The 20,295-nt window shown below is 43.4% G+C and overlaps 3 protein-coding genes across 7 annotated transcripts in view; 1 reads left to right on the forward strand and 2 right to left on the reverse strand.

The window, feature by feature from the left end:
* Window positions 1-2,587, reverse strand: part of tbce (tubulin folding cofactor E) — a 6,448-nt gene extending 3,861 nt beyond the window's left edge. The window contains exons 1-6 of one of the 2 annotated variants that reach the window (XM_069529583.1): window positions 2,471-2,587; window positions 2,283-2,430; window positions 1,618-1,702; window positions 890-1,045; window positions 734-819; window positions 352-451 (exon numbers count right to left, since the gene is read on the reverse strand). In XM_069529583.1, the coding sequence (XP_069385684.1) occupies window positions 352-451; window positions 734-819; window positions 890-1,045; window positions 1,618-1,702; window positions 2,283-2,397 (542 nt within the window). In that variant the 5' untranslated portion in view covers window positions 2,398-2,430; window positions 2,471-2,587. Of the gene's footprint in view, window positions 1-351; window positions 452-733; window positions 820-889; window positions 1,046-1,617; window positions 1,703-2,282 lie in introns of both variants that reach the window. The other variant, XM_069529584.1, reaches the window with a different exon arrangement.
* A 184-nt stretch (window positions 2,588-2,771) lies between these two features.
* On the forward strand, window positions 2,772-8,499 carry rbm34 (RNA binding motif protein 34). The gene is made up of 11 exons (XM_069529590.1): window positions 2,772-2,962; window positions 5,285-5,438; window positions 5,599-5,714; window positions 5,889-6,102; window positions 6,195-6,254; window positions 7,016-7,059; window positions 7,325-7,408; window positions 7,484-7,547; window positions 7,637-7,679; window positions 7,759-7,877; window positions 8,076-8,499. Exons 1-11 carry the CDS (start codon window positions 2,940-2,942, stop codon window positions 8,400-8,402), a joined length of 1,248 nt encoding a protein of 415 aa, XP_069385691.1. The 5' UTR covers window positions 2,772-2,939; the 3' UTR covers window positions 8,403-8,499.
* A 704-nt stretch (window positions 8,500-9,203) lies between these two features.
* tomm20b (translocase of outer mitochondrial membrane 20b) lies at window positions 9,204-17,909 on the reverse strand. Of its 4 annotated transcripts, none has more exons than XM_069529622.1 (6): window positions 17,806-17,909; window positions 13,024-13,353; window positions 11,387-11,433; window positions 10,195-10,276; window positions 9,951-10,093; window positions 9,204-9,761 (listed from the first exon to the last, which is right to left on the reverse strand). In XM_069529622.1, the coding sequence occupies exons 2-6, from the start codon at window positions 13,145-13,147 to the stop codon at window positions 9,717-9,719; spliced, it is 441 nt and encodes a 146-aa protein (XP_069385723.1). In that variant the 5' UTR covers window positions 13,148-13,353; window positions 17,806-17,909; the 3' UTR covers window positions 9,204-9,716. The 4 variants fall into 4 exon arrangements, with proteins under 4 accessions (XP_069385723.1, XP_069385722.1, XP_069385721.1 ...); XM_069529621.1 differs by lacking the exon at window positions 17,806-17,909 and adding an exon at window positions 13,794-13,909; XM_069529620.1 differs by lacking the exon at window positions 17,806-17,909 and adding an exon at window positions 13,454-13,520.
* Window positions 17,910-20,295: the final 2,386 nt, after the last annotated feature.

The raw sequence follows: 20,295 nt of genomic DNA on the forward strand, positions 1-20,295 counted from the left end.
AACACGCTCGCCACGAGGCAGGGATCATATCGTTGGTCGACCAGCGGTCAACACGACACCTGGGCTTCTATTGACTGGGGAATCTGAGAGCAGACGATTCACGAGCGCACATACAGCCGCCTGAGTGAAGGGCTGAAGCTGGAGCAGGAAACCGTGCGAGCAACAACATATCTGAGTGTAAGCACAGTCTGAGCAGAAGCAGAGCACATGGAAGTCCAACAGGAGCCACTTGAGTTCAAGGGCAGAGGTCTGACGAAAAGAACTGAAAGACCACGCTCTTGATTAAAGATAGGACAAAAAACCCCATACATATATATATACACACACACAATACACACACACACACACTACCTGAGCTGGAGTCCCTCCAGTCCCTCCAGCTGCCCAGTGATGGTGGACACGTCCTCCCAGCAGGACAACAGACTGCGACACATGTCCAACCACTTGACGTCTGATCACTGACGTTAAGGCTTCACTGAACACGATCACAAGCACAGTGACAACAATCACACATCACGTGTCCAGATCAACACTTAACTGGACCTTAAACAACACACGACGAGTGTGAAGCTGATTCCACAGAGACACACTCAGACCAAGTTAAAGTTCTGTGGCCATAGTTTGGATCTGGATGTGCTTTGGTGTCCACATACTTTTGGCCGAGTATTCGACTCTGAATGGAACAATAAAAACTTCTTGTTTAAGTTCAGCAGAGAGTTATGGTTAAAGATACCGGGGGTTGTTTTCCTGATTTCTCCGTCACTTCCAGGTCCGTTCACTTGACTGTCTCCAAGCAACACTGTCGTCAGACTCTGTAAACTAGAGACACAAGCAGGAGATGAAATGAACTGATCTTCATCTTCTCCTCTTCCTCCTCACAGCATCGTACCTGCGCTCCTGGATGGGCTTCTTCTTAAACATGGTGGAAACTTCGTCACTCAGCAGCTTCTCTGTGTCGTTGCCGTAAACCTGTCGCACAGCGGTCAGGTAGTCCAAGCCAAAGCTCACCTTCCCCGGACGGACGAAGGAGCCGCCTGCAGCATGTCTGAGAGACAACAGCTGATGAGTCAGTCATTTGATTCCAACTCTAATTGTTGAATCTATCTAATCTACATCACTGGTCATCAGACAAGTTATTTTATCAAAATAAAAATGATTCTCATTTTGATCCTTACAGTCACAGACTGGAAATAATAATAATAAAAATATCTCTGATAGTCTGCCATCTTGTGATGAAGACGTTTTAGAGTCAGTGCAGCAGTGACGGTACCGAGGTCCCGCCCACACATGCTCTCATGACCAACCATGAGTCACTCTCAGCTGTCAATCAGGATAACTTGAGTTCATGTCTGAAACTTTTTAACCTTAAACCTCAGTTTGATCAAAGTGAGTCTGATGAGTGAAGGTGGAGAACGTTTCCTCCTTCGCTCCCTGAGTCTGTTCTCTCACTCTGCTGAGTGGGTTCATCTCCTGAGAGAACAAGTGACTGAGAGTCTCCATCAGCTGAAGAGTGAAGCTGAACTGAGATCAGTTCTTAACAACCAGAGTTTATCTCCAATGTTCAGCAGAAACCTTCAAACATGAAGAACTCGGATTCATCGAGCTGCTCAAGTTTACCTGCATGTGAAATACTGGACTCCATCATGGCTGCCGTCATGTTTACCTCTGCCAGGGTCGTCCCACTCCACACCGAGCCACAGGCCTGAACACACACACAGACACACACACACAGACACACACAACACAGACACACACAACACAGACACACACAACACAGACACACGCAACACAGACACAGACACACACACAGACACAGAGACACAGACACACGCAACACAGACACACACACACACAGACACACAGACACACACACACAGACACACACACACACACACAGACACACAGACACACACAGACACACACACACACACAGACACACACACACACACACACACACACAGACACACACACAGACACACACACACAGACACACACACACACACAACACAACACACACAGACACACACAACACAGACACACACACACACACACAGACACACACACATTTGAAACACAAACTTGGACCTAAATGAATCTATATAAATAACTGTATATTAATGAATATATAGAAATAAACCTCTATCAATACCTCTATATAAATAATCATCAATCAATCAGTCTATCGTGTTTACATGGATTCATATCTATGTATATGTGTATGAATATTAAATACAGTCTCTGGTATCCATCCATATAATGAGTTGCGGTGTCCCGGTTCTGACCTTCTGTCGGTGGTACCGGGCCCACGTACCGGACCGTGGCCCGCTCCGCGCCGCAGAACACCCGCCGGCCCACCGCATCGTCCGGTACCTCCGGCTCCGTGGGTTCGATTCCCATGGAGAAGACACAAGGTCACAGAAGGAGACGTTCAGAGTTAGCTTCCTCAGCTAAGAGTTAGCTTCCTCAGCTAAGAGTTAGCTTCCTCAGCTAAGAGTTAGCTTCCTCAGCTATCGAACCACAACACAACCCCGCTGCACCGGAAGCGACTCATTTCAATGTCGTACCTGTTTCCGCTTGAAGCTTTAAATACAAGGAACTTATAATTTATAAATGAACAGAGAAAAAGTTCGACGTTTATTTTAATATCTTTACTTCTCAGGTGCTTGGTCACAGTTATCTGACCGGAAGTCTGTCGCTCACTGTTCACATCACAATGAAACTCTTGAAACATTTGCGGAACCTTTGCGTTAATGTTACCGTGTTTCCCTGGGGACAGAATTGTCAGTAGCACAGCAGTGTGCGACTGGAGAACATGTGAACGATCGTTTCCGCTCAAGTTTGTGTTTATTGTTCATTTATCATTAAATTTAACGAGAGAAGAAGAACAAGAAGAAAAGGAGGCGGGAGCGGAAGTGGCGCTGGAACAATCTGAAGAAACAATGAAGAAGAAAGTTGACCACAGGTTTGTTTACTTTGTTTTACACGAACACAGTTATTGTGACGGACTTAACATTCTGATGTTACTGTGGTTAACGTTAATCTGTAATCTGTCATCTATATATCTATATATCATCTGTATATCTATCTATCTACCATCTATATATCATCTGTATATCTATCTATCTACCATCTATATATCTATATATCATCTGTATATCTATCTATCTACCATCTATATATCTATATATCATCTATCTACCATCTATATATCTATATATCATCTGTATATCTATCTATCTACCATCTATATATCTATATATCATCTATATATCTATCAATCTATCATCTATATATCTATATATCATCTGTATATCTATCTATCTACCATCTATATATCTATATATCATCTATATATCTATCTATCTACCATCTATATATCTATCTACCATCTATATATCTATCTATCTACCATCTATATATCTATATATCATCTATATATCTATCTATCTACCATCTATATATCTATCTACCATCTATATATCTGTCTACCATCTATATATCTATATATCATCTGTATATCTATCTATCTACCATCTATATATCTATATATCATCTGTATATCTATCTATCTACCATCTATATATCTATATATCATCTATCTATCTATCTACCATCTATATATCTATCAATCTATCATCTATCTATCTACCATCTATATATCTGTCTATCTACCATCTATATCTCTATATATCATCTGTATATCTATCTATCTACCATCTATATATCTATATATCATCTGTATATCTATCTATCTACCATCTATATATCTATCTACCATCTATATATCTGTCTACCATCTATATATCTATCTACCATCTATATATCTGTCTACCATCTATATATCTGTCTGCCATCTATATATCTATATATCATCTATATATCTATCAATCTATCATCTATATATCTATATATCATCTGTATATCTATCAATCTATCATCTATATATCTATCTACCATCTATATATCTGTCTATCATCTATATATCTATCAATCTATCATCTATATATCTATATATCATCTGTATATCTATCTATCTACCATCTATATATCTATATATCATCTGTATATCTATCAATCTATCATCTATATATCTATCTACCATCTATACATCTATCTATCTACCATCTATATATCTATATATCATCTGTATATCTATCAATCTATCATCTATATATCTATCTACCATCTATACATCTATCTATCTACCATCTATATATCTATATATCATCTATATATCTATCTATCTACCATCTATATATCTGTCTATCATCTATATATCTATCAATCTATCATCTATATATCTGTCTACCATCTATATATCTATCTACCATCTATATATCTATCAATCTATCATCTGTATATCTATCTATCTACCATCTACATATCTATCAATCTATCATCTATATATCTATCAATCTACCAATCTATCAATCTATCAATCTACCAATCTATCATCTATATATCTATCTACCATCTATATATCTATTTATCATCTATATATCTATATATCTACCATCTATATATCTATATATCATCTATATATCTGTCTACCATCTATATATCTATATATCTACCATCTATATATCTATATATCATCTATATATCTGTCTATCATCTATATATTTATCAATCTATCATCTATCAATCTATCATCTATATATCATCTATATATCTATCAATCCATCATCTATATATCAATCTATCATCTATATATCTATCTACCATCTATATATCTGTGTACCATCTATATATCTATCAATCTATCATCTATATATCTATCAATCTATCATCTGTATATCAATCTATCATCTATATATCTATATATCATCTATATATCTATATATCCTCTATATATCTGTCTATCATCTATATATCTATCAATCTATCATCTATATATCTACCAATCTATCATCTATCAATCTACCATCTATATATCTATCAATCTATCATCTATATATCTATCTACCATCTATATATCTATATATCATCTGTATATCAATCTATCATCTATATATCTATCAATCTATCATCTATCAATCTATCATCTATCAATCTATCATCTATCATCTATCAATCTATCATCTATCAATCTACCAATCTATCATCTATATATCTGTCTATCATCTATATATCATCTATATATCTATATATCCTCTATATATCTGTCTATCATCTATATATCTATCAATCTATCATCTATCAATCTATCATCTATCAATCTACCAATCTATCATCTATATATCTATCTCTCCATGTGAAATCCTGTCCTCTCCTTTGTCCTCAGTGCGGAGGCGTCTTCAGAACCGTCCTCTGACTACGTGGTGGGTCAGGTGTCTGGGAGTTTGTTTAAAAAGAGTTCTGCAGCGTCCGGCTCGCTGGCGACGTTGTTCAGCAGCACGACACCGGCTGCGTCTCTTCTGTTTCAGCCTGCGCCCGAGGTGAGTCCAACACAGACACAGGAGGGAATCGAACGTTCTCTAATCACATGTGGGGATCTGGTGGATGTTTGTGATGGCAGCAGTGTGTGTGTCATTATGAGTGGCCGTGTGTAGGTGTGTGTTGTCACATGAGATTTTAACGTGTCCTTGTTGTCGGCAGCCCGTTCAGGGCAGCTTGCAGCAGCAGCAGAAGAAGGAGAAGGAGACGCCAGAGGTCAAAGGTCAGAAGAAGAAGCTGCCAGAGAAATCAGCGGCCGAACAGAAGCTGGAGAACAGGTGAGAAGTTCAGAAGCAGACCAATCAGAATCTAGATCAACAGAGCTGCTGGTCTTTTTCTTCTCTACGTCTTTTTGCAAAATCTGAATCACTGAATGTTTTTTTTTTTAATTGAAAAGTCTTTTCAAATACCTTCATCTGCGACTCTGTCGTCTTCTTCGTCTTCTCCCTCAGGGAAAGCAGCCTGCAGAAGGCAGATGAAGACGAGCAAGGGCAGGGGACGTCCGTGAAGAAGAAGAAGAGGAAGGCTTCAGAGGTGGGAGGAGAGAACGATGCAGAGTTCTGGGTGATGAAGAGGCAGAGGATGAAAGCCACCAGAGGGGAGGAGTCAGTGAAGAGGAAGAGAACGGTGTTTGTGGGTAACCTGCCCATCAGCTGCACCAAGAAGGTGAAGAGTGAAGAACACCACAATTCATGTTGTTGATTTAGTGTTTCCTGTTGTTGAATCATCTGACCTGAAGTTCTTCTTCTGTGCCTCAGACCCTGCGGAGCCTCTTCCGAAATAAAGGATCCATCGAGTCCATCCGCTTTCGCTCCGTGGTAAAAACACAGACACACAAACATCACAGGAAACAGTTTGTCCATCACCACAGACGCACCTCACCACGACCAACGTCTCTTAGCACCACAAAGCTTCACAGTGAAGTTCATCTGTGTGCGTTGATCAGTGACATTGTGACTGATCTCGTGTTTGAGGAGAAGTTAAAGTTCACAGAAACAAATCTGAGAAGAGTTTTTAATGAATGTGATTTTTTTGTTTTAAAAGCTGCTGTGAATCTTTAATTTAATCTTTTAATTTAAATCTAATATTTTCTTGAATGGCTCTTTGTGTTTTCAGACATTCAGATATTTAAGTCTCATCACTGTTGCCATGGTTACATCAGCGACGTGTGTAAACTGATCTCGTTTCAGTTTGAAACTCTGGTTTTGTGTTTTTGTCTGAACACAAACTGAGACTTTATTAAACAATGACGCCCACGTCCTCTTCTGATTGGTTCTGATCAGTCACATGACTCGACTACCAGCGGTGAACACAAAGCGTCGCTAACACTTCCTGTCAGGAACAGTTCCACCTCGTCGTCGCTCAGAGAAAAGAAATCTCTGCTCTGACTCTTCACCATCACTGCTCCTCCTTCAGAGGAGTTTCTGTTGCTAAGCAACCAACCACAGAGACAGTCTACTTCCTGTTTACATCACATGACCAGTGTAGGTGACCGGTCATGTGACGTGTGTTCAGTTGTGTTAGTCTGAAGTTCTGAATGTTCCCACCATCAGTCACATGATCTGTTTGTTCCCTGCAGGTCCGAGAGGATCCCTCCATGTCCCGGAAAGTCGCAGCCATCAAGTACGTTTTCAGTGTTTTTTATTCTGTACACATTAAATCTGAGAGAACAATTGATTTGTGCCTTCTCATTAAATGTTCTGATTTGTATCGTTGTAATCAAACCTGACGTTACGTCGACTTCAGGTTCAAGAGTTTGACGTTTAAAAAGAATAAAATGAAAAAAGAACTGAATAACTGGTCGGTTCTCATCTGACCGCTGCTTCTTTAATCCTTCACTGTTAACTTTCACCAATCAACAGCATCACTTCTTTCATTTATACTTCAGACGCAAAATTCACCCAAAGAAGCAAAGCGTTAACGCCTACGTGGTGTTTACAGACGAGGAGGGCGTCGCCAAGGCGTTAGAAAGGTCAGTGGCAGTAAACCTGGACCAATACCACGTCGCTATAATAATGAACTCACCACATTTACTCTGTTCCAACAGTAACGGCACGGAGATCGAGAAAGACTTCCACATCCGAGTGGACCGAGTGACTGACAGCTCATCGGTAGGTCTTCAACAGTTACAGTTAACATCTGTCCAACATCTGTGCTCAACATCACGTCTGATGATCACTCCTGTCGTGTTCTCTTGCAGCACGATCACAAACGTTCTGTTTTCGTGGGGAATCTCTCGTTCGGTGAGTTTTGCTTCGGTGTTTTGGTTCAGTGAATCGCAGCAGATGATCTTCAACACAAACTTGTTCAATCTGATTTTAGAAATGAACGAAAGTGCATTTCGACAACATTTTGAGGAGTGTGGCTCAGTGGAGGCAGTGAGACTCGTCCGAGACCAGAACTCTGGGCTGGGGAAAGGATTCGGATACGTCCTGTTTGAGGTACGACGACTCAAAGCTTACTCACGTCGTGTCATTAGTATGCTGTTATCCTCCTCATCATCACGACCACACTTCACAACAAATATTATAAATAAATCATATAAGATCTTTTACATGTGATCAATAGTTAGTATTTAAAAAGACCGTAAAGCGGAACATTGACAGTTTTTAACACATTCTACCTCCGTGTGTTCTCAGAGTCCCGACTCAGTCCAGCTGGCGTTGAAACTGGACGGCTCCAAGCTGGAGGGCCGAGCCGTCCGGGTGAAGAGGTCAGTGAAGAAAGAAAAGCAAAAGAATAAATCAAACGACAGAGGAACACCAAGGAGGCCGGGCGGAGGCCTCGCCAAGGGCCCGGGGCGGGAGAAAGGAGGTTTTAAGTCTAAAAAGAAATTCACAGGAAACCAGCAAAGGTCGACCAAAGGCTCCAGATCCTTCAAAGGACAAATGGTGGATCCAAAACAAAAGAATACAAAGAAAAAACTGAAGAAGAAAGTGAAGCCAAACAAGACTGTTCACATCTGACCTGAGGAAACTTCATCCACTAATCTTTTTGTTTTCTACAAAAACCGAGAATTAAATCTGAAAACTGAGCACATGAATTAAACTTTAACTAAAAGTTTCTGTTATTTGTTAGAATGTTCTTCTTAAATCTTTAAATTGTGAATGGAAATCAATTTTAAACTTTCACTTTGACTCCTCAATAAATCTCAACAAAGGAATCAAAGGAGCCGATCAGAATCTCACGTCAGATGAGATAAAAGGCAGTAGCTCAGTCCACAGAGACTTGGCTTGGGAACCGGAGGGTGGCCGGTTCAAGTCCAGCATGGACGGAATTTGGAGAAGTGCCAGTTCACCTCCTGGGCACTGCGGAGGTGCCCTTGAGCAAGGCACCTTCATGGCTGCCCACTGTGTTCTGTGTGTTCCGTTCACACGGATGGGTTAAATACAGAGGTCAAATTTCCCCATGTTGCTGTGTGTGGGCCCATAAAGAGGAAAATTAATCTAATCTTAATAATAAAGATGGATGACAAAGTGGAGCCAAAACCTCTGGATCACCCCTGCTGGCTGGCTGCATTATTGATCATAAACCTCCATGTTAGCAGATGGGACATGCATCAAATGTGAAATATGGTCGCTATCGTTCTCATCACACAACGGGCTGAGACATCAGAGCGCTGCTGGAAATGATTTTAAAATGTAAACGAATCTTCAGGGACATTTTGAAAATACAGTGGAAACAACACAAACCAAAGATTGACCAGAAGACAGCTGTCAATCATCTGCTCCGCCCACCTGCACGTCACAGTCAAAACACAACTTCACTGTTTGTTCAGCTTTTTATTTTTTTCTCTAACGAGGTTCATCGTCTTTAACACGAACAAAACGTTTCATCACTTTGTAAAAAGTGTTTCCATCAGATGATAACAGAACAATAAATACTGAGAGAAGCAGAGGAGACAATCTACGACTGACAACATCACGAATAACATGTTTGACAGCGCCACCTGGTGTACGAGGCCATCAGCTGATTAGGGTTTGAAACAGAGACCCGGTCCAGTTAGTCAGTACACGTACAGTTAATGTTGGAGCTTGTTAAAAGTTTTCTGACGGGATATTTTACCCCAAAACGGGTAATTTAAGTTAAAAAAAACATAACAAGCAATATTGTCACACAAACCAGGAATAAAAAACGAGTTCCCTTTAGGACGCCATGTTGGGAAGTGACGGTCCGAGTGACGGAGGCGCTGGGTGGTCGTGATGTAACGAGGAGGTCCTGGTGAGGAAGAGGAGGATGGGGGAAGGTCGGGCGGGGGTCCTTTCCTCTCAGCCCTCTCCTCATTCTATATCGTCCTCACTCAGACTCTGTGCGGTCACGATACGCTGCAAGAGAACAAGAAGGACGACAGATCAGCGGATTCAATCAGGGAGACGTCTGTCCTACGTGGATGGAGTTGGACCAGCTGCCTGGCTGAAACGGGTCCAGTTCATATAGAGCTCAGGCTTAAATTTGAGTTATTGACTGTACATAACAAATTCTGGAAAGTCATGGTCGACTCTTGTCTGGCCTACCTGGCTGATGCTGGGCAGTTTGGTGAGCAGCATCTGGAAGACGGGCGGTGGCAGAGTCTGCTGCAGGACTTGCAGCAGCTGCTGAGGCTGACCACACACTGCGATGGCGTTGGTCAGGTGGTCCACACCTTTCTCATAGTCTCCTGTGGAAGGAGGCGCAAACATATGTCTTTATCCAGGCGATTTCATCCTCCTGAGAGCGAGACTGAATAAAATGAATTTCCTGTAGGTGAGGGGGCGTTACCCTGAGCCAACAGCTCCTCCCCCAGCTGGATCTCCTCCAGGAAGAACTTCTGCACCGCCTCAGCGTCCTTCAGGTCCGGGAGCTGCAGTTTAAAACAACCTGGACATCAGAGTCTGGAAAAGACTTTTACTCATGGTCCTAAGCTGAATACTGGTCTACCTTCAGGCTAGATCAACAGACTCCATTTAGAAGAAGAGATTGTCGTCTACATCCATCAGTTTGTGTTATTGTGCGACTCTCAGAGGTGCAAGAAATCATTCATTTAGTGAAGCAAAGGTCCACACAACAACACAAACACACCTACAGAGGCAGCTGAAGACCAGCGGGTCCCTGTTCTGTCAAATCACTGCTTTAGTCTATGGAGCCTGGTGAATCTGAGCAGAGCCATTAAAAGTCTGGTGAAACAAACTGTCACATACACACATGATGTCACATGATGTCACACTGTAAACGGCCCAGTGTGTAGAATTCAGTGACATCTAGTGGTGAAGTGTCATGTTGCAGCTGAACACCCCTCCCCCAAGCTTCAGTCGTCATAAAAACTCAAAAGGTTTTAGTTTGTTCAGTCTGGACTAATGTAAAAAACATGGCGGCCTCCGTAGAGAGGGTCCCCTCCATGTAAATATAAAGTATTTGAATATAAAGTATTTAAATATAAAGTATTTAATATAAAGTTTTTAAGTATAAAGTATTTGAATATAAAGTATTTGAATATAAAGTTTTTAAGTATAAAGTATTTAAATATAAAGTATTTGAATATAAAGTTTTTAAGTATAAAGTATTTAAATATAAAGTATTTGAATATAAAGTTTTTAAGTATAAAGTATTTAAATATAAAGTATTTGAATATAAAGTTTTTAAATATAAAATATTTAAATATAAAGTATTTGAATATAAAGTATTTTCTGCGGTAAAGAAAACTACAATTCATATAGTTTCGATGAAACAAACTAGTGAGAACATCATGAGGATGGTTCATCATTAGATTTGTGGACCTTTAGAACCTGTATTACAATAACAGGATGTGATTTTAAAGAACGATTAGAATAATAAGTCTGCGTAGAACGATTGTTCACAGAAACACTGGCTTTTAAAACTGAATCCTGTTTATCGCACGTTTGATCTGACGTCTGAAAATCTGAAAGTAACCACAGAGACGAAGACGCGACAGAAGATAAGAGACAGTCCTCACCTTTGCCAGACCTGCCCTCTCCTTCGCTGCCTTCTGCTTCCTCCTCCCTGTGACCACGACAACACAGACCAAGTCATCCTCTGTTCGTTCACAACACGTGAGCAAACGTTGAGCCTCCGACAGAAAACTCACAGATAATTAAATGATTCTTTCATGTCCAAGTGTCTCTACCACTTATTTCACAAGTCATCGGCCGATCACAGGGTCAAAGACGAGCACGTGGAGAACATGAGACAGTGAACTTCAGATTCTGTCACATGTAATAAACATACATGAGGGTTGATTCAGTGTCACGTTATTACGTCTGCACAGGTCACGTGTTGAAACCAGTTTAACACGTCATCACGCCAACACGTTTTATTTCAGGAGGAAATGAGACGAATGATCGTGAGGACGGTGTCAATGTGGCAGGAAGAGGTCCAGTTACTCTGAGAAGAAAATTCTCAGGGACACGGGGCACAGGGACAACACAGGGGACAACACGGACCCACACAGAAGAAGACGGGACACGGGACAATACGGGACACAGGGACAACACGGGACACAGGGCCCACACGGGGCACAGGGACAACACGGACCCACACAGAAGAAGACGGGACACAGGGGACAATACGGGACACAGGGGACAATACGGGGTACAGGGCCAACACGGGGCAAAGGGACAACACGGACCCACACAGAAGAAGACGGGACACAGGGGACAATACGGGACACAGGGACAACACGGACCCACACAGAAGAAGACGGGACACAGGGGACAATACAGGACACAGGGGACAATACGGGACACAGGGACAACACGGACCCACACAGAAGAAGACGGGACACAGGGGACAATACGGGACACAGGGACAACATGGACCCACACAGAATAAGACGGGACACAGGGGACCATACGGGACACAGGGACAACAGGGGACAACACAGGGCACAGGGACAACACGGGACACAGGGACAACATGGACCCACACAGAAGAAGACGGGACACAGGGACAACAGGGGACAACACGGGGCACAGGGACAACATGGACCCACACAGAAGAAGACGGGACACAGGGGACCATACGGGACACAGGGACAACAGGGGACAACACGGGGCACAGGGACAACATGGACCCACACAGAAGAAGACGGGACACAGGGGACCATACGGGACACAGGGACAACAGGGGACAACACGGGGCACAGGGACAACACGGGACACAGGGACAACATGGACCCACACAGAAGAAGACGGGACACAGGGACAACACGGGACACAGGGACAACATGGACCCACACAGAAGAAGACGGGACACAGGGGACAATACGGGACACAGGGACAACAGGGGACAACACGGGGCACAGGGACAACACGGGACACAGGGACAACATGGACCCACACAGAAGAAGACGGGACACAGGGACAACACGGGACACAGGGACAACATGGACCCACACAGAAGAAGACGGGACACAGGGGACAATACGGGACACAGGGACAACAGGGGACAACACGGGGCACAGGGACAACACGGGACACAGGGACAACACGGGACACAGGGACAACATGGACCCACACAGAAGAAGACGGGACACGGGGACAACACGGGGCCGCTGAGCCTGATGAAGGTGAAGAAGAGGAGGTCAACACTCACGCTCCCGCAGCCGGTTCCTGAACTCCGGGTCGCTCCGTCTCTTCCTGTCGAAGTAAACACAGTAACCGACGAACAGAGCCCCGCACAGCCCCGCAGCTAACGCACTCGACCTGCCGCCCATCATTCCTCCAGCACCCGCTAAACTCCCGGAGGTTCTGCTGAGGGTCGAGTGGTCCTCCGGTTGTCCTCCGGTTGTCCTCCGGTTGTCCTCCGGTGGTTCTCCGGTTGTCCTCCGGTGTAAGTCGAGGTGTTCTCCGGTGGTTTGAGATCAGGCGGAGGATCAGGGCAGGAAGGACCCCTGAGGCCCTGACGTAGCTGTCTGTGCAGCGCCTGAGTGGAAATGTAAAATAAAGTATTTGTCCAGCTCATAAAGTTTAAAGATGTGTGGACGATCTAAAGTGAGTTATTGAGTAAAAGAGTCATGTATGACTTTTAAAGCTTTCATCACACAATGAACTGGACAGTAAAGTTCAGACCATCGTAAATAATAAAGCTCCTGATTACATCAGGTGAGGGGTGGAGCCAGGGTGGAGCCCTGGAGCGAACCGTGATGAAGAGGATCAAAGGACGAGCAGAAGGCTTTGTACTCGACACGTGACTCAGTTTGCTCGCTTCTGTTGTGGTCGTGTGTTTGTTGTTGCTGTGTTCGTGTTCTCCATAACTACTACACTTATCTCTACTAACAAGGATGCGATTTATCTGGACAGCAGCAGATGTTTGCTCTCAGTCATCATTACTCATCCAAGGTAAGAAATATGCTCCTGTCTCACCTGCAGTGACTGCAGTCTGCCAGCAGGGGTAGCTGTCGATCCAGCACAGCGTCCACAAAACCCACACGTTGTTTTCCGTTTATTCTCATCACAGTGTGACTTTCAATCAGGAGAAGTGAGACTTCGTAAAAAACAGAAAAGCCGTTTAAAACATAACATCAGCACTTAAGATACAATCTAGAATCATGGTCCTGTGGTTGTTTGACTCCAGAGCAGCATATGTTTTGTTTACAGACTCATGTGAGTTCACTGTGACCTTTGACCTCTGGTCTCTCATTAGTCCAAGTCAACGTTTGTGTCCAAAAGATTCTGATCCCAAAGTGTCTCATTTTATTTCAGTTTTCACCTTCAGCTGTTTGAAAACTAAAACATCTTGGCCATCAATTTTAGATAAAGATGGATGGATGAGACAAATATTCTCTATCTCCCCCTGGTGGCTGGCTGCCGTATAGGTCACAAACCTCCTCCATGTTAGCAGATGGGACAATAAAAATGTTAAAAGATGTTTCTGTCATTTCAGCTCGTTCTTCTCTCACGGAAGTTTGTTCAAGTGTTTCTGATCAGTTTGGTTTGAATCAGGTATTTGATGATGAGGACAGTTTCATGTTCATAGTGTCCTCATCACTCTGTTTAAATAACAGATGGTGAGACGAATGGTTTCAGGAAGTTTTAATGCTCATTAAAAAGGATCTCCAGGACTTTCTAATGGTCATGACAAGGTTGTTTTGAGGGTTTCAGCGGTTATTAAGAAGATTTTAGAATGTTCCAGGAGTTTTGGAGCTGATTTCTTTTTCAGGTCCTCATCTTTCAGAGCTTTATTCGAAGACCAACTTCTTCACAGCAGAGCGACTAGACTGTAGGCTCCTTCAAATGTGTCCTTCCATTCCAGAGAAACGAAGGCTCCAACAGGTGGATCCTTCTCGGCCCAACATATCCCAGGATTCATTGCACTTTGGTGATGAACAGTTTTTCAAAAAGTTTATGGCTCCAGCAAGCTCTGTTGGATCACAGAAATCCTCTGTAGACAAGACTGTCTCATTTCCTTTTGGTCTTTGTGGTGGACAAAGATCATCCCTGAATTAGAACACAGCTCCGCAGTGGACCTGACGTCCAGGGGGATTTGATCCGTCATGAGGTCCTTCAGAGGTTTTGATTTGCATCATGAAAACTGTTTTGTGTGACCTGTCAGTCGAGATCGAATGAACCAAACGACAGCAGTGGTGTGAGTGGTGAGAAATAAAATTATGAGTCTGAGACTTAATAACATAAACTCCACGTCCATCGTCCATCATGGTGGCAGATATCTTCTAACCAATGGCAGCTGAGCTCAGGAGGTCAGAGCAGGGAGAGACTGAATGATGTCGTACTCTCCGAGACGCCCCTTTACACGTTTGTTTACCAGCTGCTGTCGAGGGACTCCAGTCTTCAAAGTTCACAGTGAAGGAGGACTCAGCTTAAAATCAGCTGATCAGTGACGGAAACACTCACAACACCAACTGATCCAAACGCTCCCTCAGCTGCGTCCTGGTTGTGACGTTGTTGTCAGAGGAGAACAAAGAGTTTCCTTCCACTTCCTTTTCCTTCACAGGTTAATTGTTTGTGTTTTTAGTCTCACGTGGAACGTTGCAGCTAAAATCTGTGAGCTCAGAATATTCCTCAAATCCTGTTTCTGTGTTGTAATCTATCTATCACTGGAGCCACGCCCCTCGTGTCCACATGACCTCTGACCCTTTGAGATCCATCAGACCTGCAGCCTCTTAAATCAGCGTCATGCCTCAGGCAGCTGTGATCAGTTGTCTGGAATAAATAAAAAAGTGGTTGCCATGTTATCCTGACCTCATGTTTATTAACAGCGCCCCCTACAGAGAGAAACCATCCCATTCAAACCGCTCCCTGAAGATCTCCCATCATATTTATAACAACGTCTTTAAGTAACAAGTCAAAGTGAACTGCAGCTCTGCTACTGTTTCAAGTCCTGAAGCATCAATCAGCTGATGACGGCCATGCTCTCCGTCCAGACCTCCAACAGAAGGCCGCAGCAGCCGGGGGTCGTAAAGCTGCAGCAGCCGAGCGCTCCAGCAGCCGAGCGCTCCAGCACTAACCCATCATGGTTAAATCATCCGTCGCTCATGCTCGAGCTGTTTGGGCCCAGAATGCTGCAGAGCCACTTCCTGCTGCAGCAGCGCCACCGTGTCATTCAGATTTACGAGCTCGTTTCATTTTGATGAACAGCAGGACAGCAAGATGACACCTCCTCCTCCCTTTCTCCGCATCCGACGAGTCCGAAGATCAGCCTTCCCCGACAACCACCAAATTCGATCACTGTGCTCTCCACAGCGTTCACCATCATTTAGAGGAGTGAATATTGTTTTAAGGTCTTGACCTTTAAATGTAAAGTGCCTTGAGACAATGTAAATTATGAATTGGCGCTATATAAATAAAATTGAATTGTATTGAATTGAAGTCAGTGTGTGTTCATCAGATCAGTGTTAACTTGATGATTCAAACACTGAAAATTCACATTTTAACCAGTGAAATGATGAAATGAATCGATACGCTGATTTATGATTTAGAGTAAAAACACTGAGCAGACGTTGGATCCAGTTTTTCTTTGTGTCATCAGTAATCAGTGAAGTCAGCCAGAGACCAAACAGTTGCTTTTCAGGATCTTTTATTTCATGAACACAGCGCTTATATGAATTGAAAGAACTTAACTTAGAGTAACCGATATTTCAGCTCGCACCTCGGCTTTGTACGGTCTCTTTAGTCTCTCAGCGTCTCCACGTCTGCTTGTCTGCTTGTGGCAGATCAGCTGCTGATCACCACTCCCTGGTTCACCAGGAGGTTCTCTGAGCCTCCTCCATGTCCACAGGCTGATGACACGACCACGTCTATTATCGTTCCTCTTATCTGGAACGGGATCTCAAGAAATCTTTGATCTAGTTTCACATCCTGTCCCGAACACCAGCATCATACAGTTTAATTACCAACCCCCCTCTCCACATCACATCAGAGGCCCTTTCTACATCTAGGAAGACAGTAATCACCACTTCCTTGTTCACGCGAGCTCTCTTAATGTCTCCGTCTAAAACCAGCACTGAAGCCATTGTTGTCCTACCTGCTCTAAATCCACTTTGATAGGCAGAGAAGTTTCCCCTCTGCTCTATACACAAACACTTACCTTTCTTTCCATCATTGTACAGATTACCAGTGTGAGGGCAGTTGGCCCATATGATTCAGGATTGTCAGCTTCATGTCTCAGGATTGGCACAACCACAATGTGATGATCATGTGACGACTGCTGGTCGCTCACAAGTTGTTTCTCACATGAACGAGCCTCCAGCTGTTTTCACTGGAACTGAATGAGGTTTGACTTCACTGATTAAAATGATCCTCAGTCAGAATAAACATTAAAGTGATTGAAAATAAATCAAAAGAGAAAACATGCGGGTCCTGGGGAGCGTCTCCGCATCAAACAGGTTTATTTTGGTGAAATGTGTCAGACGCTCTGAAGCTCGGCCAGAAAATCCAGAGCACAGAAAACCCTCGACCCAGTTTGCATCAGAGTTTCATCAGATGTTTCCAATTCAGTGACAAACAGCAGCAGAGCACAGCGCCACCGGGACAACCAATCAGCTTTCAGCTCCAAGCCTCATCACTGAAAACAAGTGCAGCTGATTCAAAATAACGAGCTGCGTGGTCCCTCCGCTGATGACGTCATGAACCTTGTCGTTGTCACGTGACATCGATCGAACTCCAGAGTGAAGAGAACAGAATGAAATAAATAAAATGAACACTGAGGCTCCACCCACACCTTCCATCATCACAACCAATCACAACGTTCCAATGGAATCACACAGTTAACGTCCATGTTGTTTTCACTCAGAGGAACCTGAAGATTTTAAAACCTCACACTTTAATTTCTTAGATATTAAAGTAATAATAATAATAATGAAAATATTAAAACAACAACAATAATAACAACAATAATCATCATCATCATGTGACTTACGGAGCTGAACATGTTAGAACAGACGGAGAAACATCACAGACACAATGAAAACCAAACAAACGGCCACTTCCTCCTCATCAGCTTCTGTCACACTGTGGTAAAAGAAAACACAACACACACACACACACACACACACAGACTCACACACACACAGTCCAGCTCCTCTCTCACTTCCTGTAGTAACAGTCGCCTGCGAGTGAGAGCGACACGATGAAGCACAAACTAAACTGATCGTTTGATGTTTGCAGTGAACATTTCAAATCATTTAATGTCCGAATAGTTTAAACATGTCAAACATTCACTGGTCACATGTGACGAGTCTGAACCTGCACATTTAAAAATAATTAATTTGTTCATGATTGATTTTCTGAAAATCAACAAATAAATGGATTTGAATCAATAAAATCGGAGCTCTGAAGTAGATGATGTTTTAAAATGTCTGCTTTTGAAGCTGAAGCTCAGATCACAGATTATTGTCAATGACTTGGTCTGGTGTTGATGACATGCTCTGGACATGCTCTGGAGCAATCATGAGTCAGTGTCAGCTGTCAATCATGACGTCTCTGTTTTTCTATCATCAATAAGTAATTAAACCAAACTGATGAGAAACACTTGAACAAACATCAGAGAGAGAAGAACGAGCTGAAACGACAGAAACATCTTTAAAAACATTTATTTAACGTCTGCTTTATGTTTTTAGTTTGGTCCATGTCCCATCTGCTAACATGGAGGAGGTTTATGACCTGTACTGCAGCCAGACACTACCGTCCTGTTGATCTGTCCATCGCTTCACTGAACACATTCAAAACGACAACTTTATAAAACAGTGACACATCAGGAGTTCAATGGAGTTCATACGTCACTTCCTGTCTGTCTGCTCCACCTCTCACCTGAAGAACGAGGAGGATCTGATGCTGTTGTGAACGAGTCTGAGCAGAAAACCTGCTGCTGAGTCGTTCAGCTGTGAAACACAAACTCTGGAGACCAGTCTCTGGACACCAGTCTCTGGACACCAGTCTCTGGAGATGAGTATCTGGAGACCAGTCTCTGGACACCAGTCTCTGGAGATGAGTATCTGGAGACCAGTCTCTGGACACCAGTCTCTGGAGATGAGTATCTGGAGACCAGTCTCTGGACACCAGTCTCTGGAGATGAGTATCTGGAGATGAATCTCTGGAGATGATTCTCTGGAGACCAGTCTCTGGACACCAGTCTCTGGAGATGAGTATCTGGAGATGAATCTCTGGAGATGATTCTCTGGAGACCAGTCTCTGGAGATGATTCTCTGGAGACAGGTCTCTGGAGACCGGTCTCTGGACACCAGTCTCTGGAGATGAGTATCTGGAGACCAGTCTCTGGACACCAGTCTCTGCAGATGAATCTCTGGAGATGATTCTCTGGAGACCAGTCTCTGGACACCAGTCTCTGGACACCAGTCTCTGGAGACCAGTCTCTGGACACCAGTCTCTGGAGATGAGTATCTGGAGACCGGTCTCTGGAGACCAGTCTCTGGAGACCAGTCTCTGGACACCAGTCTCTGGAGATGAGTATCTGGAGATGAATCTCTGGAGATGATTCTCTGGAGACCAGTCTCTGGAGATGATTCTCTGGAGACAGGTCTCTGGAGACCGGTCTCTGGACACCAGTCTCTGGAGATGAGTATCTGGAGACCAGTCTCTGGACACCAGTCTCTGGAGATGAGTATCTGGAGACCAGTCTCTGGACACCAGTCTCTGGAGATGAGTATCTGGAGACCAGTCTCTGGACACCAGTCTCTGGAGACCAGTCTCTGCAGATGAATCTCTGGAGATGATTCTCTGGAGATGAGTATCTGGAGACCAGTCTCTGGATTCTACCTTGAGCTCATGTGTGAAGACAACTTTGGTGAATTAATGCTGACGCAGGTGAAATGTCCTTCTTCTATTTGAAAGTAAATAGTTTCTTTATCTTAGTGACCTCCAGCGCGCTCTGTGCGCCTGACGACACAGTCCCGTTCACTCTCTCGTCCTTAATGAAACACGCACAGTGTCAGAAGATGTTATTAAAACTGTTGATGACTGTAACTCTGCTGTTTAATATCATTATTAAGTTGTTTTATATCTTTTTCAGTTGAAGGTTCTTCTGTCACGAGAGCTCAACTAAAGCTGTTGGTTTTAATGTAAATGATGAAGTGGATCAGTAATCGGCTTCAGTTCACCTCGTCACGTCTGCATCGCCACTTTCTCGTCTACAAGTTCGTACGAATGAGTCACAGTCTGTGTGGATTCTCCCGTCAAGTTAGTTTTTATAAATCCCAACGTTTGTGTGAGAAGTGGCGCACGCAACAGTTATAAATGTGCCCCTGACTCACGTCTGAAGGAGGTGACCACTGAAAATGTTCCTGAAATCAACCTCAAACGTTGATTTAGAACTTTAGAACCTATGATTCAGGAATCATTGGTTAAGCGACTCCCACAGGAAGTCGACACAAACCAACCTCCTCTGCTTTGT

This window comes from Paralichthys olivaceus, chromosome 8 (genome assembly GCF_024713975.1).
Source record: "Paralichthys olivaceus isolate ysfri-2021 chromosome 8, ASM2471397v2, whole genome shotgun sequence".
Classification (NCBI taxonomy): Eukaryota; Metazoa; Chordata; class Actinopteri; order Pleuronectiformes; family Paralichthyidae; genus Paralichthys; species Paralichthys olivaceus.

Bases quoted from the DNA above. Each gene is read 5' to 3' on its own strand.
- rbm34 (XM_069529590.1), top strand. From the start codon at position 2,940: ATGAAGAAGAAAGTTGACCACAG. The intron at 6,255-7,015 runs GTAAAAACACAG...TGTTCCCTGCAG, and splicing joins CCATCCGCTTTCGCTCCGTG to GTCCGAGAGGATCCCTCCAT. The intron at 7,878-8,075 runs GTACGACGACTC...GTGTGTTCTCAG, and splicing joins TCGGATACGTCCTGTTTGAG to AGTCCCGACTCAGTCCAGCT.
- tomm20b (XM_069529622.1), bottom strand. From the start codon at position 13,147: ATGATGGGCGGCAGGTCGAGTGCGTTAGCTGCGGGGCTGTGCGGGGCT. The intron at 10,277-11,386 runs GTGAGGACTGTC...TTTAAACTGCAG, and splicing joins AGAGGGCAGGTCTGGCAAAG to CTCCCGGACCTGAAGGACGC. The intron at 10,094-10,194 runs GTAACGCCCCCT...CTCCTTCCACAG, and splicing joins GGAGGAGCTGTTGGCTCAGG to GAGACTATGAGAAAGGTGTG.